This window comes from Prinia subflava, chromosome 1 (assembly GCF_021018805.1).
Source record: "Prinia subflava isolate CZ2003 ecotype Zambia chromosome 1, Cam_Psub_1.2, whole genome shotgun sequence".
Taxonomy (NCBI): domain Eukaryota; kingdom Metazoa; phylum Chordata; class Aves; order Passeriformes; family Cisticolidae; genus Prinia; species Prinia subflava.
Genome location: NC_086247.1, coordinates 74,950,979 through 74,966,578, shown reverse-complemented (window position 1 = coordinate 74,966,578; position 15,600 = coordinate 74,950,979). Strand labels below are relative to the sequence as shown.

At 42.9% G+C, this 15,600-nt stretch overlaps 1 protein-coding gene and 1 long non-coding RNA gene across 2 annotated transcripts in view; one reads left to right on the top strand and one right to left on the bottom strand.

Moving 5' to 3' along the window:
- ANKH (ANKH inorganic pyrophosphate transport regulator) overlaps positions 1 to 1,406 on the top strand; it is a 97,869-nt gene extending 96,463 nt beyond the window's left edge. The window contains exon 12 of the mRNA XM_063400269.1: positions 726 to 1,406. Coding sequence (XP_063256339.1) covers positions 726 to 842 — 117 coding nt within the window. The 3' untranslated portion in view covers positions 843 to 1,406. The remainder of the gene's footprint in view (positions 1 to 725) is intronic.
- On the bottom strand, positions 1,037 to 14,594 carry LOC134552036 (uncharacterized). The gene is made up of 2 exons (XR_010080745.1): positions 5,311 to 14,594; positions 1,037 to 5,238 (listed from the first exon to the last, which is right to left on the bottom strand). It is a non-coding gene; the product is annotated as an uncharacterized LOC134552036 (long non-coding RNA).
- Positions 14,595 to 15,600: the final 1,006 nt, after the last annotated feature.

Genomic DNA, 15,600 nt, shown 5'->3' with positions numbered 1-15,600 from the left:
GCTGAATCAATAATACCTGTGGGGGATATTTTGTCAGCTGTACAACTGTTTTCAGTAAAACTAGTCAGCCTGCTGAGAAATGGGTAATAAGGAACAGATGCTTCAACTTGTTTTGTAGGGGGCTGAACTCTTCTTAGCTTTACTAATCCAGGACATCCTGGATGAATCATAGGACTCTTGAATGACCTCCTGCTCGTGCTAGCCAAAAATAGTCTAATATTACTTGGCCTTGGTGAGGCAAGGGATCACAGTGGATCAGCAACACTAAGAAAAGCCAGAATGCTCAAATCTTGTAAAATTCCTGAAGTTTGACATTTGAGAAAATAGGTTGCCACCTCGCCTCCCTCCCTAGAGAAGCTTTTCTTTGCTCACATTTTGTTTTCCTTCCTTTTTTTTAATAAAAAGTCTGTGATGTAAAAGATTCCAGATGCTCTCTTCCCTCCAGTCATGCTGAAGCCTGTTTTGGATGTTGCTTAGCATAAGAAATGCCTGATTGCATTTATGTTAGGAAGAAGAAAACTGCGCCCCAGAAAGGCTATGGAAATCATCTAAGTTAAGCTAAGTTGTGGGTGGCAAGCCACAAATATGACATAAATATTCTAGTTTTTAATAACACACTCTAAACAAACCATATTCTCACCTCACTTCTCCCAGTGTCCAAAGCTGGTAGGAGTGTGTTCATGCACAGCTTACTGATAGGTTTCTGGATGCTTGTTTCAATCTAGAAAAAGAAGAGGAATGAGAATGAGACAGCTGCAGAAGGTGAAGACTCTGCAATGACCGACATGCCTCACACGGAGGAGATGACAGACATCGTAGAAATGAGAGAAGAGAATGAATAATAAATGGGATGCAATTGTTCTCTGCAGGGACGATTGGAGTGACGCTTCAGCATCTTGTCGTCTCTCATACTTTTTTGTTTGTTCGTTTTTATTTTTGTAATAAAGAGGCCTTGATTTAAAAGGTTTCAGATAAATTCTCTAGCATACTGAGTATGCTCTCACTGATGAGGGACCTAAAAAGAGGTCTTTGCTTCTTCTTTTTTTTTTTCTTTTTTTTTTTTTTCTCCGATTGAATTTTTTTTCTCACTCCATGCAAGCATAAAAGATACAATTGCATCACTGTAGAGTCTTCCTTACTTATGCATCCACCTCCTCTGGACAATCTGCATTTGTCAACCAAAGCCCTGCTCCTGTGCGCCTGTGTGTGTGCGGACCTGTGCTCGCACACGCACGCCGCCACGTGCCACTGGCTCAATGCTACTGCCATAACCCCACTCCCTCCCCTCTCTCCTTTTCCTTCCTTTTCTTTATGAGAAATGGAAAAGAAGTTTGGAATACAGAGCTTTATTTTACTTGCTTGAAAATGACTTTGCTACATAAACTAATATACTATGGTGAACTATATCTTTTTGTTTGGCCTCATCACTGGAGCTTATACTGCACAGGGTACAAGACAGGGAGGAACGTGGGAGTCTCCCCGCAGAAAGTGGAGAAAAACAGGTTCCTCTCTCATGTTGAAAGTGTGTGGATGTGTATGTACACACACAGCTACATGAACAGAGAAGTACATATATATATATATATATTTATATATATGTGCATATGATAAATAAAATACACACAGGACAAGAACTCTATTTAGCTTTCATTGCATCAGATAGTAATGAAAAATATAAACATTTAATTCAGAATTTTCTTGATTCATTAAGTCCCACCTTACATTTAATTTTCTTTAGGAAAAAAAAACATGCACTTTCCTCTTGTGAAGAGGGTGATGGCAACTGATAGATTTTGACTGTATTTGAATAAAACAAAAATAAATATTGACAAGCTTTACCAAAGTTCTTGTCCACTGATCTAAGTTTAATTTTTAAAGGTTGATTTGTTCTCTATAATTATTTCTGGTGCCTCTATATTAAAAACTAATAAGATCAGATAACGTATGCAGGATACCATGCTAGATAACATTACTACACATAGTTCCATGAAATTTTTTATATAGAGATGTACACATACATGTGTGTGTGCACGTGTACTTATACTTCTATACACATGCACACACACAACACACAAATGTACGTTTTGCCATGATGTATTTACCTATGCAGTAGATCAAAATCCATATGGTGAAGCTCAAGTACTGATGGTCCTCCAAGCTGACAATTAGGGTCCTTGATGATGTGTTGGCTCTCAAGGCAGCGTTGTGTGGGAGCGAGGAGCCGTTCACACCGGCCCTGCGGAGCGCTGCGCTCCGTGTGCTTGTGGCTGGAGCGCGCCTTAAATCACAGCGTGGGGTCGGCTGGGAGACCCAGGCTGGGTGGAAATGAAGGCTGTGTAAAAGGTGGGGGAAGCAGGGAGGGTTTGGGTGTCACTGATGCTGCTGCTGCAGCAGCTTGTGTTTCTGTGCTCTTCTGTGTTTGGCTGCGGGGCAGCGCTTGTTACTGGTCTGTAGTAGCTTGGGTCCTTTCAGATTTAATCATGTCAGAGTCTGGAAACCATTATCCTTTATCCTATATCCATAAATCAGTTAATTTAAACCTTATTTAGTAAAAGTATATTTTTCTAAGTTGTGGAAATTATTATTTAATTGCAGACAAATTCTGTTTCTAGATTTATTTGCCAGGTAGTCCCAGCAGTCAGAGAACTGATCAAGACTAAACATTACTTTAAATGTTTTATCAGTATATGTGTATGTAGACATACACATGTGTATAAAGATATATATATATATTGTATATTATGTACATTTATTTTAAACTACAATACGTTTCCTATTTTTCCAAGTTCAGCTAAAAATGTCTCTACAAAACTTCTGAGTTGACTAGTAACCAGTTATGGCCATCATGAAAGGCATTGTAACAGTGAGCTTTACATTTTATTGGAAATATTTGTACCAATTTGTTACATGTGCAAATACAATAAGAAAAAAATGTAGAAATTACTGTGTTAACAGACAGATTTGCAAAATCAGTTTACGTTTAATGAGCAGTGGCAGTAGGAGGGTAAGAGTAAAACCAGCAACCATGTTTGCTGTGTCACCACAGGGTTAATATTTTTTGACAGTAACTTTAAACAAATTCTTTTTAAAAAACCCTCAGACAAATTAATGTGTGCAGGATGTAGACTGTACACATTCATGAATACAGGTTCTCAAACAGTCATATGTATATAAGGTGTATATAGATAGTTACAGATCACAGTGGCCATTTGAGGTCTCCTCTATTCACGTAATTTTGGTTTCTCCAGTACATTTGTCTCCAAGTCCACAAGATGCAGTTTTTCAGGAACTGTAGAGATGAAGCAGGAAAATATTTTTGTGTAATATTTCTTTTGGTACACGACTAAAATTGAAACAGCAGTATTTTTGAAGAATTTTGTGCATTACAAGTGTAGGTTTCAAGGTAATGGTTGCACCAAAAAGTAAAAATCTGAAAACAGAGGATAACACTGAGGCTTGTACTTTAGATAAAAGATACAAGAACAAATATATAAAAAATAATTATTGGTGATACAGACTTAAAATAATAGCACTGTAAAAGATAAATTTTCAGGTGTGTGTGTAATACTTACCAGTCCTTTACTTTGCAAGATACTGAATGAGCACAGGAGTGGTGGGACTTGGGCAAGAATTGACACATTGACATAAGGACATGTGCATTGCATCTCTTTCTGTTTTCTGCAGGTCATGTATTTCTTTACATTTTTCTGCTGGATTAACAAAATGTGATGACATTTCTGCAGGGAGTGGTCCCAGCCATCCCCTCGTGCTGCCCCGGGTGCTCGCTGGTGGGCAGGCAGGGTGCTCAGCGGGGAGGGAGCTCTCCCTCTGTCCCTTGCAGACACTGGGCCTGCTTCTGGGGCTGTTGGCAGGAGCTTCAGCAGCCTCCTGAAACCTCGCTGCTCCCTGTTAGTGGCAAATTGAGCTGGGCTGGTGAAGCAGCCAGTGTGATGGGCTACAGGCTGGGAGTGGGCAGACATCCTCTGTGGCCAAAGCCCCAGGCAGAGCATCACTGATAGTGTCTCTGTCAGGTAGATGCTGGTACATGCCCTGTCCTGCACTTCTTCCTTTCCAAAAGTACTTCCTTGAGTTCTAGCGAAATGGCTTAGCTGTGTCTCTTGTGCTGTTGCTTATGAAATGGCTATCTATCTCTGTGGTAATTGTTTTGCAATAGAAACCCATCCTGTTTCTGTGTCAGAGAGCTGGAACACCATCATCTCAATGAATTCATGTGGAGACTTGGCCTTTCCAGACTGAATTACACAATCGAAGTTAAAATGAAAAGATAAAGAAAGTTGATCTGCATCTTACCCCTTGTATTGCAGAGCAGCTCACAGAGTGGGAAATAAAAGCAGAGCACTGATAAGCTGTGGATTAACGTGCCTTGGCTTTTAGTAAGTACATGAAGTTGCATTGTTGTGTCGTGAGCTTTCCTTTTTCAGAATTAAGAGGAAGCTGCAGGTTCTTTCCCCTCCCTGTCCTGGGCAGGCTCTCACGCTCCCCGAGCCCGGGGCTGGATGGACAAAGCTCTGCATTTCCCGGGCAGTGCCTGCAGCCTTTGGGGCGCAGCAGCGGGTGCGCAGGCACGGGGCAGTCCCGCTCCCCATCCCGCTGGCACCGCTCTTCCAGGCGGGAGCGCTCAGAGCCCTGCTTGTTTAGATAGAGCCGCCCCAAGTGAGAGGATTGGGTAAGTCACAGAGAAGCCTTTTTATTTTCTACTCGTTTTGGTGCTAAATATTTCCTTTGAGCAGGAGATTTATATCTGGCTCTTGCTCGGTGTTTCGCCGAATCCGCAGCCAGAGAGAAGCGGCCCCAGACGGAGGGGTGGCTGATGAATGCAGCTGATTCAGGGCAGGCCACGGCCCACGAACAGAAACCTTTTGAAGGCAGGAGCGCCTTCTTTTGTGGGATGGCGCCTCGTGCTTAAAAAGAAGGGAGAAAGGATGCTTTCAGGCCCGGGCAGCCAGAGGCGTCGGGCATGGCTTTGTGTTGGGCTGCAAGGTGGCGAGGGGGACGGAGCATCCCGCAGTGTCAGCAGCGTCCCAGCGCCCCGCCGGTGCAGAGCAGGCGGGGTCGGGCGTGGGGGCCGCGGGATGCGCTCCGCTCTCCCCGAGGCGCTGTGGTTGTGGCACGGCTGGCAGAGGTTCGGGTGCAGCTGGTTGGTACCTGGGGATAGCGGCAGGAACCCTTGGGAAGCCATGCAAACGTATGTGGGTGTGTACAGGAGAGTGTTGTTACCTGGGGATAGCAGCAGTAACCCTTGGGAAACCATGCAAACGTATGTGGGTGTGTACAGGAGAGTGTTGTTACCTGGGGATAGCGGCAGGAACCCTTGGGAAGCCATGCAAACGTATGTGGGTGTGTACAGGAGAGTGTTGCGCAGGCAAGTTTGTTTCGACCTTTGAACAGTTCCTTAGAACAAGGGTTCAAGTCTAAACATGATCTCCACGTGGGACTAATACTAAGCCATTTTCAAAAATCGCCATTTCAGCTAGATAAAGAGTAAATGAAACAGCAGACCTTTAAGCTGAAACATGATTTAGATTAGTAAACTGGAATGGGAGAGAAAGAGGACAGGCTGAAAATCTTATAGATATTGTATATCCCTCCTAAAGACAGCAGCATGGTGTGGAGATGAGGGAATCAGAGGACAGAAAACACCATTTCCCTCTCAGCTGCCCTGGAGAGGGACTGAAGGATGAGGAGAGTGTGTCCATGTAACAAACCGCGCTGGTCTCCCAGTAGAGGATTCTGCAGAGACAGGAGTGTGAAACACCTCTGAAGACGATTCAAGCAGCAATAAACCAGCGTGCAGGTTTTATAACGTGCAGTAAGGAGGCACTACGCCTTCCAGTTTCTGAGTAACTGACAGGGCTGCATGGGGGAAATGTCACTAAAGAATTAATTAAACATGACAAAATTATCACAATTTTGGTAGCAAATTGGCATGCCCAGCTTAACAATAAAATGTTAGGATTCCCTTCCCGTGTTCATGTTTGGCTTTCTACTACAGTTCAGCAAACCATCTATTTTGAAGGGAGTAAGGTCCTGTGGAGGGGTTGCAGTGCAGAACAGGCTGTAGGGTAGGAAGAGGAGCTCTGAATTTATTCTATGCTCTGCAACACACTGTATAGCAGCCTGGCAGCATCGTGAAACAAGGCAGAATTGCCAGCTTAGCAGCAAACTGGGTCCAAGCGTGGTCGCAGGCTGCAGCAGCCCTGCAGAGCAGCCGGAGGGCATGGGATGAAGCACAGCCCTGGCTCCAAGCTCGGGCTCAGACAGCTTGTGTGGATTTGCTTTGGAAAGCCAAATTCAATTGTCAGTGCATAGATGCAATCCTCAGCAAAACCACTGCCAGACTTCTCAGTAATTGGCACCTTCTGAACAAAAAGGCTAAAAACAAAATACGGGGGCAGGGAGATCGAGCTTTAGGCTCAGCTTGGAGCACAGACTTGCACAGAAGGGCATTTTGGCTGCAGCTCCTGCAAATTAATTGTAGGGTTAGAGAGTGAGCTTCAGTCTCAGCATTTCATAACTGTGACATCCAATCCATCTCAGTAGAACAGAAGAATGGCAGTATATTTTTAGGTGCTCTTTTGTCTATGATCCCGAAAGGAATCTTTTCCTTGGTTTTACCAAACCTTGTCACTGCTCAAATCAATTTAGTAGTTTTACCTCATTATTTTCTGTCATTCCACATTCAGTGTCTTTAGACATTTCCTCATTTTCTTCTGAAGGTTCCTGCTAGGCTTATTTTGTCTGTTGGCATTTTGAAAAGGAAAATGTAATTGTCATGCTGACTGAATGTCAACTAATGCTGTGATTAAAAAGTAGCTTACAACACAACTCTTCTTTGATGGACTTTTTTTTACTTCCCATTTGCTAAGCTGAAAAGGAGAGTCAAGAGTAGAAGGAATTGGTGGGAATAAAATCAAGAATTAAATGAGTTAATTCAAGTTCATTCCTTAGCTCCAGCCACCTTGTGACTTTCTACTGAAAACCTTTACCCAGACTTTTCCAGCTAAGTTCGCAGTGCATCCCCGGAGCAGCAGAATCGTTTGAGGCATGCAGGTTTTGTATATTTCACAACTGAATGTGTAACAATGACTTGAAAACAGGGGCAATCCATTAGGTTTAAAATTCATCTGGACATGAGCAGCCTGGTCCAGTATCAAAGGTGGCCCTGCTTTGAATAGAGGGGAACTTAGCAAGAAAACTGTCTGCAATTTCCTTACAACCTAAGTTGTTCTCTGATTCAACCAGGAACCTGGAGAGGAATCTTAAAGGACTTAAGATTGCTTGCCTTTTTTTAGACTTTTGGTTAAGGATTGAGAGATAGTGCCTAATAGGGGTCTACAATGTAGACATGTGAGCAAAAATGTTGAGCTGCACAGATTCCTTTGCTGATGACAAAACTTCGGTATTGCAGAGTCAGCTTTATAGTACCCTCCCACCCTCTGGGAGCCCACAACAAGAGCAAAGCAAAAATAAGCTATTGTATCTGCAGATAAAGTATTTGAGTACTGTACTGCACTTTTCCCGTTAACTCTCAAAGCAAAACTGCCTGGAAACAGGAAGCAATTGCCCTTATTACCTGCTTCTCCCACCTCTCTTCATGTGCATCATTCAGCATTTAAAAAAAGCTACCCTTTCTCATAACTCCCCTTGGTAATCAAAGTAATGCAAAGTAAATACTTACATTTACATAATAGAATGGCGTGGCCTATCTGCAAATGTGAGCATATAAATCCCCTCTTAGGAAAGGATGTAAAAATTGAAACAGCAGCTTTATCCATAATCCAGCAAAAAATCCACAACAGAAATGCAAAGAAAAAAATACAGAACTGAAAAAAAATTAATTTTAACTTTTAAGGAGGCTACTGTCAGGGTGGCAAGTAAGGTGTATGTGCCCATGCAGAAAACAGCACAGCCTGGAACTAACATTCATTGCTAAATTTTGTAGTTTGCTCTCCAAAGCAAATGTAACTCTGCTTTTGTGTCTATTATGATGAACAAAAAAATCCCTCCTAAACTATAATAAAACAATTGGAAGGCTACAGGCAATAAATTAACTGGTTACTTAGATCAACTGATTTTATCCGAGTTTGCAAGCACCAAAAAACTGCAAAAGCAAATTCTCGAAAAAAGTTAAAGGTACTTATTTTTGTAGATGACATTTCCTTCCTTGTTGCCATCAACAAGCTTTTCATCTGGTTTAGTAAAATAATTTGCAATATCTTTGTATATTTTTAAAAAGTAAATGCACAGGATCCAAGGCTTAACCTGTGTTTTCAAATGGCAGAAACAGTCCCCACTACCATAAAGGGAATCAAGCTCAAATCATGTCATGTTTTGATCTTTCAGAACATTGCTCTGTCTGCTCCCTTATTTTAGATAATTTAGATTATTTTGTGGTGTTACTGCCTCTGCCTTAGTTCTGTGAAGCCAAACATCTATGGAGGGTTTGTGATAAGAGACTTGAAGTTGGGATTACTGGTAGTGGCAAAGCCCCCTGCGCTGCTTGTGCTCTTTGGCAGGGCATTTTACCATCACAGGCCACAGAAATTCAAAGTGGACTTGACTCTCTCTGGTGGAATGGCTGAAATGCATTTCATGGGGTTTAGGCAGCACAGCTTGGCAGCATTCCCTTTGAGAAAGGCTTGTTTCACCTACCTGGGACAGAAAGCTTCTGAGAGTGCCTGAGGAGGAGCACACGTGAGTGTAGAGGAGCGAGTGTGCGTGTGTGGAGAGAGACGGACAGATGGCCGCAGATGAATGAGCTGAAGGGTCTTCTGCAAGCACCCTGCACTGTGTTACCCTGCCAGAACCGTACTGGTGGGCAGAGAGAGCAATATGCCCTTCGTTTATCATCTTTAGTGAAAGGTTCTCTGTCATTTAATGGTTACTGGGCATCTCAGTAGATTCTAGTTACTAGAGAAAAACAAACTTCATAGTGCTAGGAGCACAACAGAGAGCAAACTTTGTTGTGCCTTTTGCAGTGGAGAAGCCAGTGTCACACAGCCTGAGCTCTCATCTTTGCATACTTGAGCAGGGCCAGCCACAAGGCCACTCTGGGAGGAAACTACAAACGGTGAGCAAAACCTAAAGTACAGAGCAGCAGCCGAGAAGTGTTTTGTCTTCACAGCAGCAAGTCATCGTGGAGGAGAACCAAACTGTGTAGCAGTAACTCCTAGGAAGCCTCAGTTCTTCTCAGTCTTCAGTTTTTGAACAAAGATAGCTTTGACCGCATCATGCAAGGCCAGACTGAAGCATTTGTAACATGAGACTACAAGCACAGAAGGTTCTCCAATCTCAGAGGGGTGCTATAAGGATAACATTCACTAATGCTGGTGAAAGATGCTTGGATACTACAGGGAACAGTGTCACAGAAATGCCTAAAAATACTCAATTCATACTTGTATGATCTAATTGTGCCTTTGGGTTCTCTAAAATTGACTTGTTTTTAGTTTTTCAGAAATACTTTTAGAATTGAGAGTGAGAAGTAGTGTCTGGAAGCAGCATGCTAAAAAAAAAGGCAACCCAAAATCTGAAGACTCTTGCTCAGGAAAGAGGGAAAAGAAAGTTTGGGAGCCTCATCTTTTCCCAGCCTGGCCCTCTGACCATGGATTATTCTGCAGGACATCTTGTTCTGTTCTCAGCAGGCTACTTGTGCTGAAAGAGGCAAAAGCAGTAGCTAGCCACACTTTCCCAAAGTTGCCCTGAGGTCAATTCTCTATCAACACACTCCTGTAGAGAAAAGGCCCCATTTTTCAGTTTGTTCCTATAATTTGAAGGTAAACCTGAGAAACAGGCAAATGTGTATTTCACCTGAGAGATATAAGTGGGTTTTCGTTTCTTTCAGAATATCTTTCAGCATTAACATCAGATTTTTTCTTAGGATAAAGCTGTCTTTATGCAAAGCAGTGTGCCTAATAGCCATCCTCAACTACTTAAACAAGTCAATTTTGCAAGGACTGTAGGTGTCAAGCCAGAGCACTGTTTGGAACTACAGTACAGGGATCCTAGATTTTAAATTAAATGTTACCTCATGCATCGTTTTCTATCATACTTAAAGAATTCCAGTTGGTTTATCTCAAAATAAATGTTGCTTTCTGTAATTTGTACACATGCTAAAGCTGCTGGTATGTTTTTTTAATGACTGGTTTGCTTTGCTTTAAACATGTGGCTTTTCTTTAAACAAAAATGAAGGTTAAAACTTTGTACATTTTTAAAATGACTGCTAAGGTTAGAAGTATAAAAATATATGTTGCATTAAAATTGAGTGATGTTTATGTATTTAACAGAGATGTACGTTTTTGCATTGTTAAAAAGAATGATCCATGCTTTCTTTGAGGGGGATCTGTGCTCCAATATTGTCCAGTAGCTTTCATATTCTAATTACTTTAATTAAAGTTCTAACAGTTTGCATATGATTCATGATTCTGATTGCTTCTGTTTTATTAATTCTGATAATCTGACATGGTCTAAAATGCTCTTCTCATTTGGAACAAGCAAAATATACCTCCTGGTGAGAAATTAATCCAGCACTCAAACTGTTTTTGAATTATGGGTATGATGCTGCCAACTGCAAGGTCTTAACTTGAAGTTCATGAAATCCAAAGGTATCCATAAAATGATGCAAAATAAGCTCTTTATTTCTGCAAAGCCTCCAAGTGTTGTTGATATGGAAATACCATGGTCAGAATAATTTTTCCATACCGAATCAAATAATTTTATCATTCCTGTTGAACAGACACTTAGTATTTAAAAGGAGAACTTTATCCTCAGGCCAAGGGAAACTCAAATGTCAGAAGATACATCCATCTGGCAGGCTTCCAAAGCTGTTCTTGTGAAGCTGCAAAAGCATTCTTAATCAAAAATGTTTTTATATTTTGATCACATTCCTTAATTATTCCCAAATGACCAAATGTGAGCCATCCAGAGCCAGTGAGAAGACTGGCTTTTAGTGTTTTGACAGTTGAGCAGCCACTGGTTTTAAACTGGTCTTGGAGGGGTACCATGGTTAAGACTTTGCTCATACTTTGCTCATGACCCCTTGGGATGCTGGTGCCTCTGCTCTCCTTACACTGGCCCACAGCAGAGAGATCCAGCCTTAGGCTCTCGTGCACCTTGTCGGCCCTCCAGTTCCTGCCTGTTTCTTCTTGTCCCCTCCCTCTGGGGCTCCATGACCACCCTCTCAGGCCCCTGCTATCTGTGAAGGGCTGGGAACAACAGCTCTGTTTCTCCTGGACCTTGGTGCAAGACTGTCCAGGGGACATTCAAAGAGCCCTGAAGTGGCTCTCACCGTGTCCAGCTCACCCATTCCACTCTCCAGCCATGGCTGCAGAGAGGATTAGCTTATGTTCCTGTCTGAGACCAGGAGGGCTGAGCAGAGCACAGAACATAATCAAGATATTTACATCAGCAAACGATCCATCGCTGCCCCACTCCCAGGCACGCACTCCCTGGCTGCTGGCAGCTGCTGGCACAGCTGTCCCACACACAGAGTGGTCCCTGACCTTCCCGAGCTCTCCCTGCCCAGAGCACTTCCCTGGCAGGAGGCCATGCTAAAAGAGAAAAAAAAAAAAAAAAAGAGAAAAAAAAAAAAAAGAAAAAAAGAAAAGAAGAAAAATAGAAAAAAAAAAAAAAGGGAGCTTGGATAGGGCTCAGAAAAAGATACTGCCCTTGTGCCTGCTGGTTTGCTGGTTCTCTGCATCCGCTCATGAGGCCAGGCCAAGGGAGCCAACATCCCATGGCTCAGAAGGACAGAGTCTGTTTGGAAACAGGTTTGAGAATTCCTGCCACACTGCTCTGTTTTGAGCAGACCAAACAGCGCACGCAGAGTCACATGGGGGCCACTTTGACATTTCTCAAACTAAGCATTCTCTTTCAGGGACCTTAATTTCATTCTTCCTAAGAAAGAAAGGGCCTAATCTGAAGTAGGTAAAAAGTAAGACACTCATTATGAGGGCAAATAGCATTATTATTTCACTTACTTAGCTTGTAGTCTTGAAAGTCCTCTCCCTCACACTCATCAGCAGCCCCTCCTTTGATCTCCATTGGTAATGATGGCGATTAGCTCTTCCATTAAACATGCATATTGAAATATAATCCATTTTTTCCCCCAAGGGGCATACACAGACCTCAGATGAGAAAGTGCCCTACTCCAGACAGAAATCCTCCCACTCTGGGGTGGTTCTGCACAGCATTTACTTTTGTGTCCAAAAATGAGTGACAGTATGACGGAATGCGGCTCTGCTGGTGGTCTACAGCATCTTTGCTGCTGGGGAAGACCTAGGCTGTGCCAAGGGAAAGGGCTTCTTACCACAGACAGCTAAAAAAGTACTGACTCTAACAGAGGTATGGCACTGAGGGAGCAGCACCCTCACTACTGCCTGTAAATGACACTTCTGAATGAGGACGTGTTGGATGACCACAGCAAACACTCTCCCAGCCCCTGTGACATGCATGGAGGCACACAGGGAGGAAAACCAAAGCCTGCTGTTGCAAGTGCTGCTTGACTCCCCAGGAGATAGTCAAGCAGCAGTCATTAACTCTCTACACTGGCTGTTCTGCAGCTGTGACAAATGGGCCTCCTTCCTGTAGGTGACATAAAAACTGTGTCTGGTGAGCAGACAAATATTTTCCCGGCAGCTGGAGCCACTGCTCCCAAAGTCACAGCCAAAATTGACTGCTCTGTGCTGAGCCCACCTGCCATACGCACGTGGTTAATTCCCACATCCTCCAGTGCAGCATTTCTTTAAAGAACCAGGGGTGGCAAGACCCACCGATGATAGCAGTCCCTGCTGTGCAACAGGACACCTCCCCAGCTGCAGATATTACACCTTCTCTCCTAGCTCCTCAAAGGAAACTTCACACCATTATTTCCTTCGAACTTTCCGTGCTGTTGTTTTACATTGTTTTGGGAGGGCAGACACACCAGAATGTGCATCCATGGGATGGGGTGTTGGGGGGTTGTATTGATACCTGGACCTTTTGTAGAGGTGCCTTACAAACCTGGTGATTCTTGAAGCTATCACAGATTTGCTTTAATCATCCCTAAACACTGCTCCAATCCATTTTTCCTTTCTCTCTTTTTTTTGTTTTGTTTTGGTTTGGTTTTGTTTGTTGGTTTGCTTTTTGTTTGTTTGTTTGTTTTGGGGGTTTTTGTTTGTTTGTTTTGTTTTTGCTTTTGTTTGTTTGTTTTGTAGTGTTTTTTTGGGGGGGGGGTTTAGTGATGTTTCTAGCTACCTACTACCTTTTAGAAGGCACTATTTTGTGTAATTGAAAGAGGTTTTGTGTTTGCAACATATGTTTGATGAGACAAAATCTGGAACTTCTGAGTGAAGCGAGCTCTAAAAAGGAGTCATCAGTAAATGAACACCATGGAACCACTTGGTTGTCTAAAAGCAAAGTTAATGTCAGATACCAAAAGCTAGTACACAACAGTCATGTGCCATCATCCCCTGTGGTAAAATCTGCAGGAGGTGCAGGAGGCCAGTGATGCTCTGAGTGGGTGTTTGCTGGGGAGGATCTTAGGGGGCCTGAATGGAAGATGAGAGTCTGAGGCTCACAAAACGAGACAGCTTGTCCTGCCACTGTGCAAGTGCTATTTAAACAAGGGAAATAAACTATTAACTCACTGAAGTTTGGTGGGTTTCTTGCTGTTTTAGTTGTAAACTCTCCCTTTCCTCCATGTTTTCAACCCTGTTAGCCAAGCAGCTTGACAATGACCCCTGAGAAGAAATTTTACTGATTCTTCTGTCTCCCTTTTGAATATAATTCAAAAGACATCTTCAGGTGAGAGAACAGAAACTGCTCTAAGCTGCTGCTTGCTGGCTACCTGAAAGGAACACAACCCTCCAAAATGCAAGTGCACTGACGATACAGTTCGCTGGCACAGAAGCTGAAGCTTGGCAGCAAGAGATGAACCTGCCTAGGAGGGGCAAGAAGCAGGGTCTCACCCAAGCTCTTATGTTCAACTCTGCAGAACCCCTCCTTGAGCAAAAAACCCAGGTCTTCTGTATAAAACAAAGGCCAAAATGTTATGCAATGCTAAAAAAAATATTCAAAGTAGAGGGTCTGGAAGGAGTTTGACTGAAATGGACACATTTTGCAGATTTATGCTCCATCTGGTACATCCTCCTTGCTCAACATAATTTATTATTTCTCTTACCCTTTATACGGAACCAAAAAAAACCAATTATGATGCAGAATACATTCAGAAACAGTAATGATGACAGTAATAGTTCAGCAAGTGATCCACCTTTAAATATATAGCCTGTTCAGTTTTATACTGAGTATGTCTTTCAGCTAGAAATAATTATCATCTCATTAAGAGCAGCATAGGTAATAATACTCTGTTTTTCAAGATACTTTAAATCTTTTCAAGTATCTCGGCTACAACTGTTTTTCTCCCCTGTATAATAAAGGCTATAAAAATAAAATATGCTTTGTGCACCTTCAACTGCAGTTGGAAACTAACAGGTTTTTACACCTTAAAAGTTATTTGATTTACTCTCGGACAATGTGAGAATCCAACCTCACTATTTCTTACCATATATTATTTTTGACACTATGAAGCCTCATGTTTGGGAAGCAGGAATAAGTTATCCCAGAACCACTGCTCAGGATTCACTGTTACAGAATGATTCTGCCTGTGAAGATTCACATGCCTCAATACATCACCTGAAGGTTTGGATGAATACATAAAGAGAACCAAATACTCAGAAGCCAAAGAGAGGGCTTGTTACAAATGTCAACTCCTGCTAGCAGATTCTTATTCAAGGTGTAAAACAGATGAACTACTTGATATTCAAAAAGCTAAAAATGTAGAGGCATGAAAAAATCTCAAGTTTCTTACCACTTCATTTCACAGTGTTCCACATGTCTTCAAAATGTCTTTCACTTCCCTATGCAGTAAGAACTTCAACTAACAATACCCTGTCACGCAAGTCTCTAAGGCTGATGCTGCTAAAGCGTGGTCTTTTGAGGTCACTGGAGCACAAGGCAAGGATCAGGAGGGCTCCGGGTCACAAGGCAAAGCATTTCTTAGTTTTACCGCATTTCCTCTGTCGGTATTTGTGCATTTGCGGAGCACCCCGGTGAAGTGCCGAGCCAGCACAAGCCCGGCTGTGCCTCGGGAAGGCAAGGAAGGGCTCCGGGTGCCATCAGCTGGGCAGTGTGGGAACCTGGGCTGTCCCTGGATTGTCCCCTGGCCTGCAGGGACACCTGGTGACAGACCGGGAGGGGAGGGTAGGCCAGCCCTGGGGGGGTGAGGAGCTCCTGGGCTCCCCTGCAAAACCACTCTGGGCCCGGGGACAGCTGCGGGCCAGAAGCGAACATTTCCAGCGAATGCTCTGTGAAACGCCCTAAGACTGTTCCAGAAGGATGGTACTTGATTCATAATTATTGTAGCCAGGTTTTTTCTTTTCTTTTTTCTTAAATCTAAGATGTATGGTGCACAACAGATGTAACAAGGGCAGTGTCTGAATTCTGTTCCATCCCAGCAAGCCACAAGCAGTTGCAGAAATATGTGATTCTAGAAGAGTAGGAGAGATGGGGAGAGGAAAAGTACCCACCATGTTCAGCCTACATAAA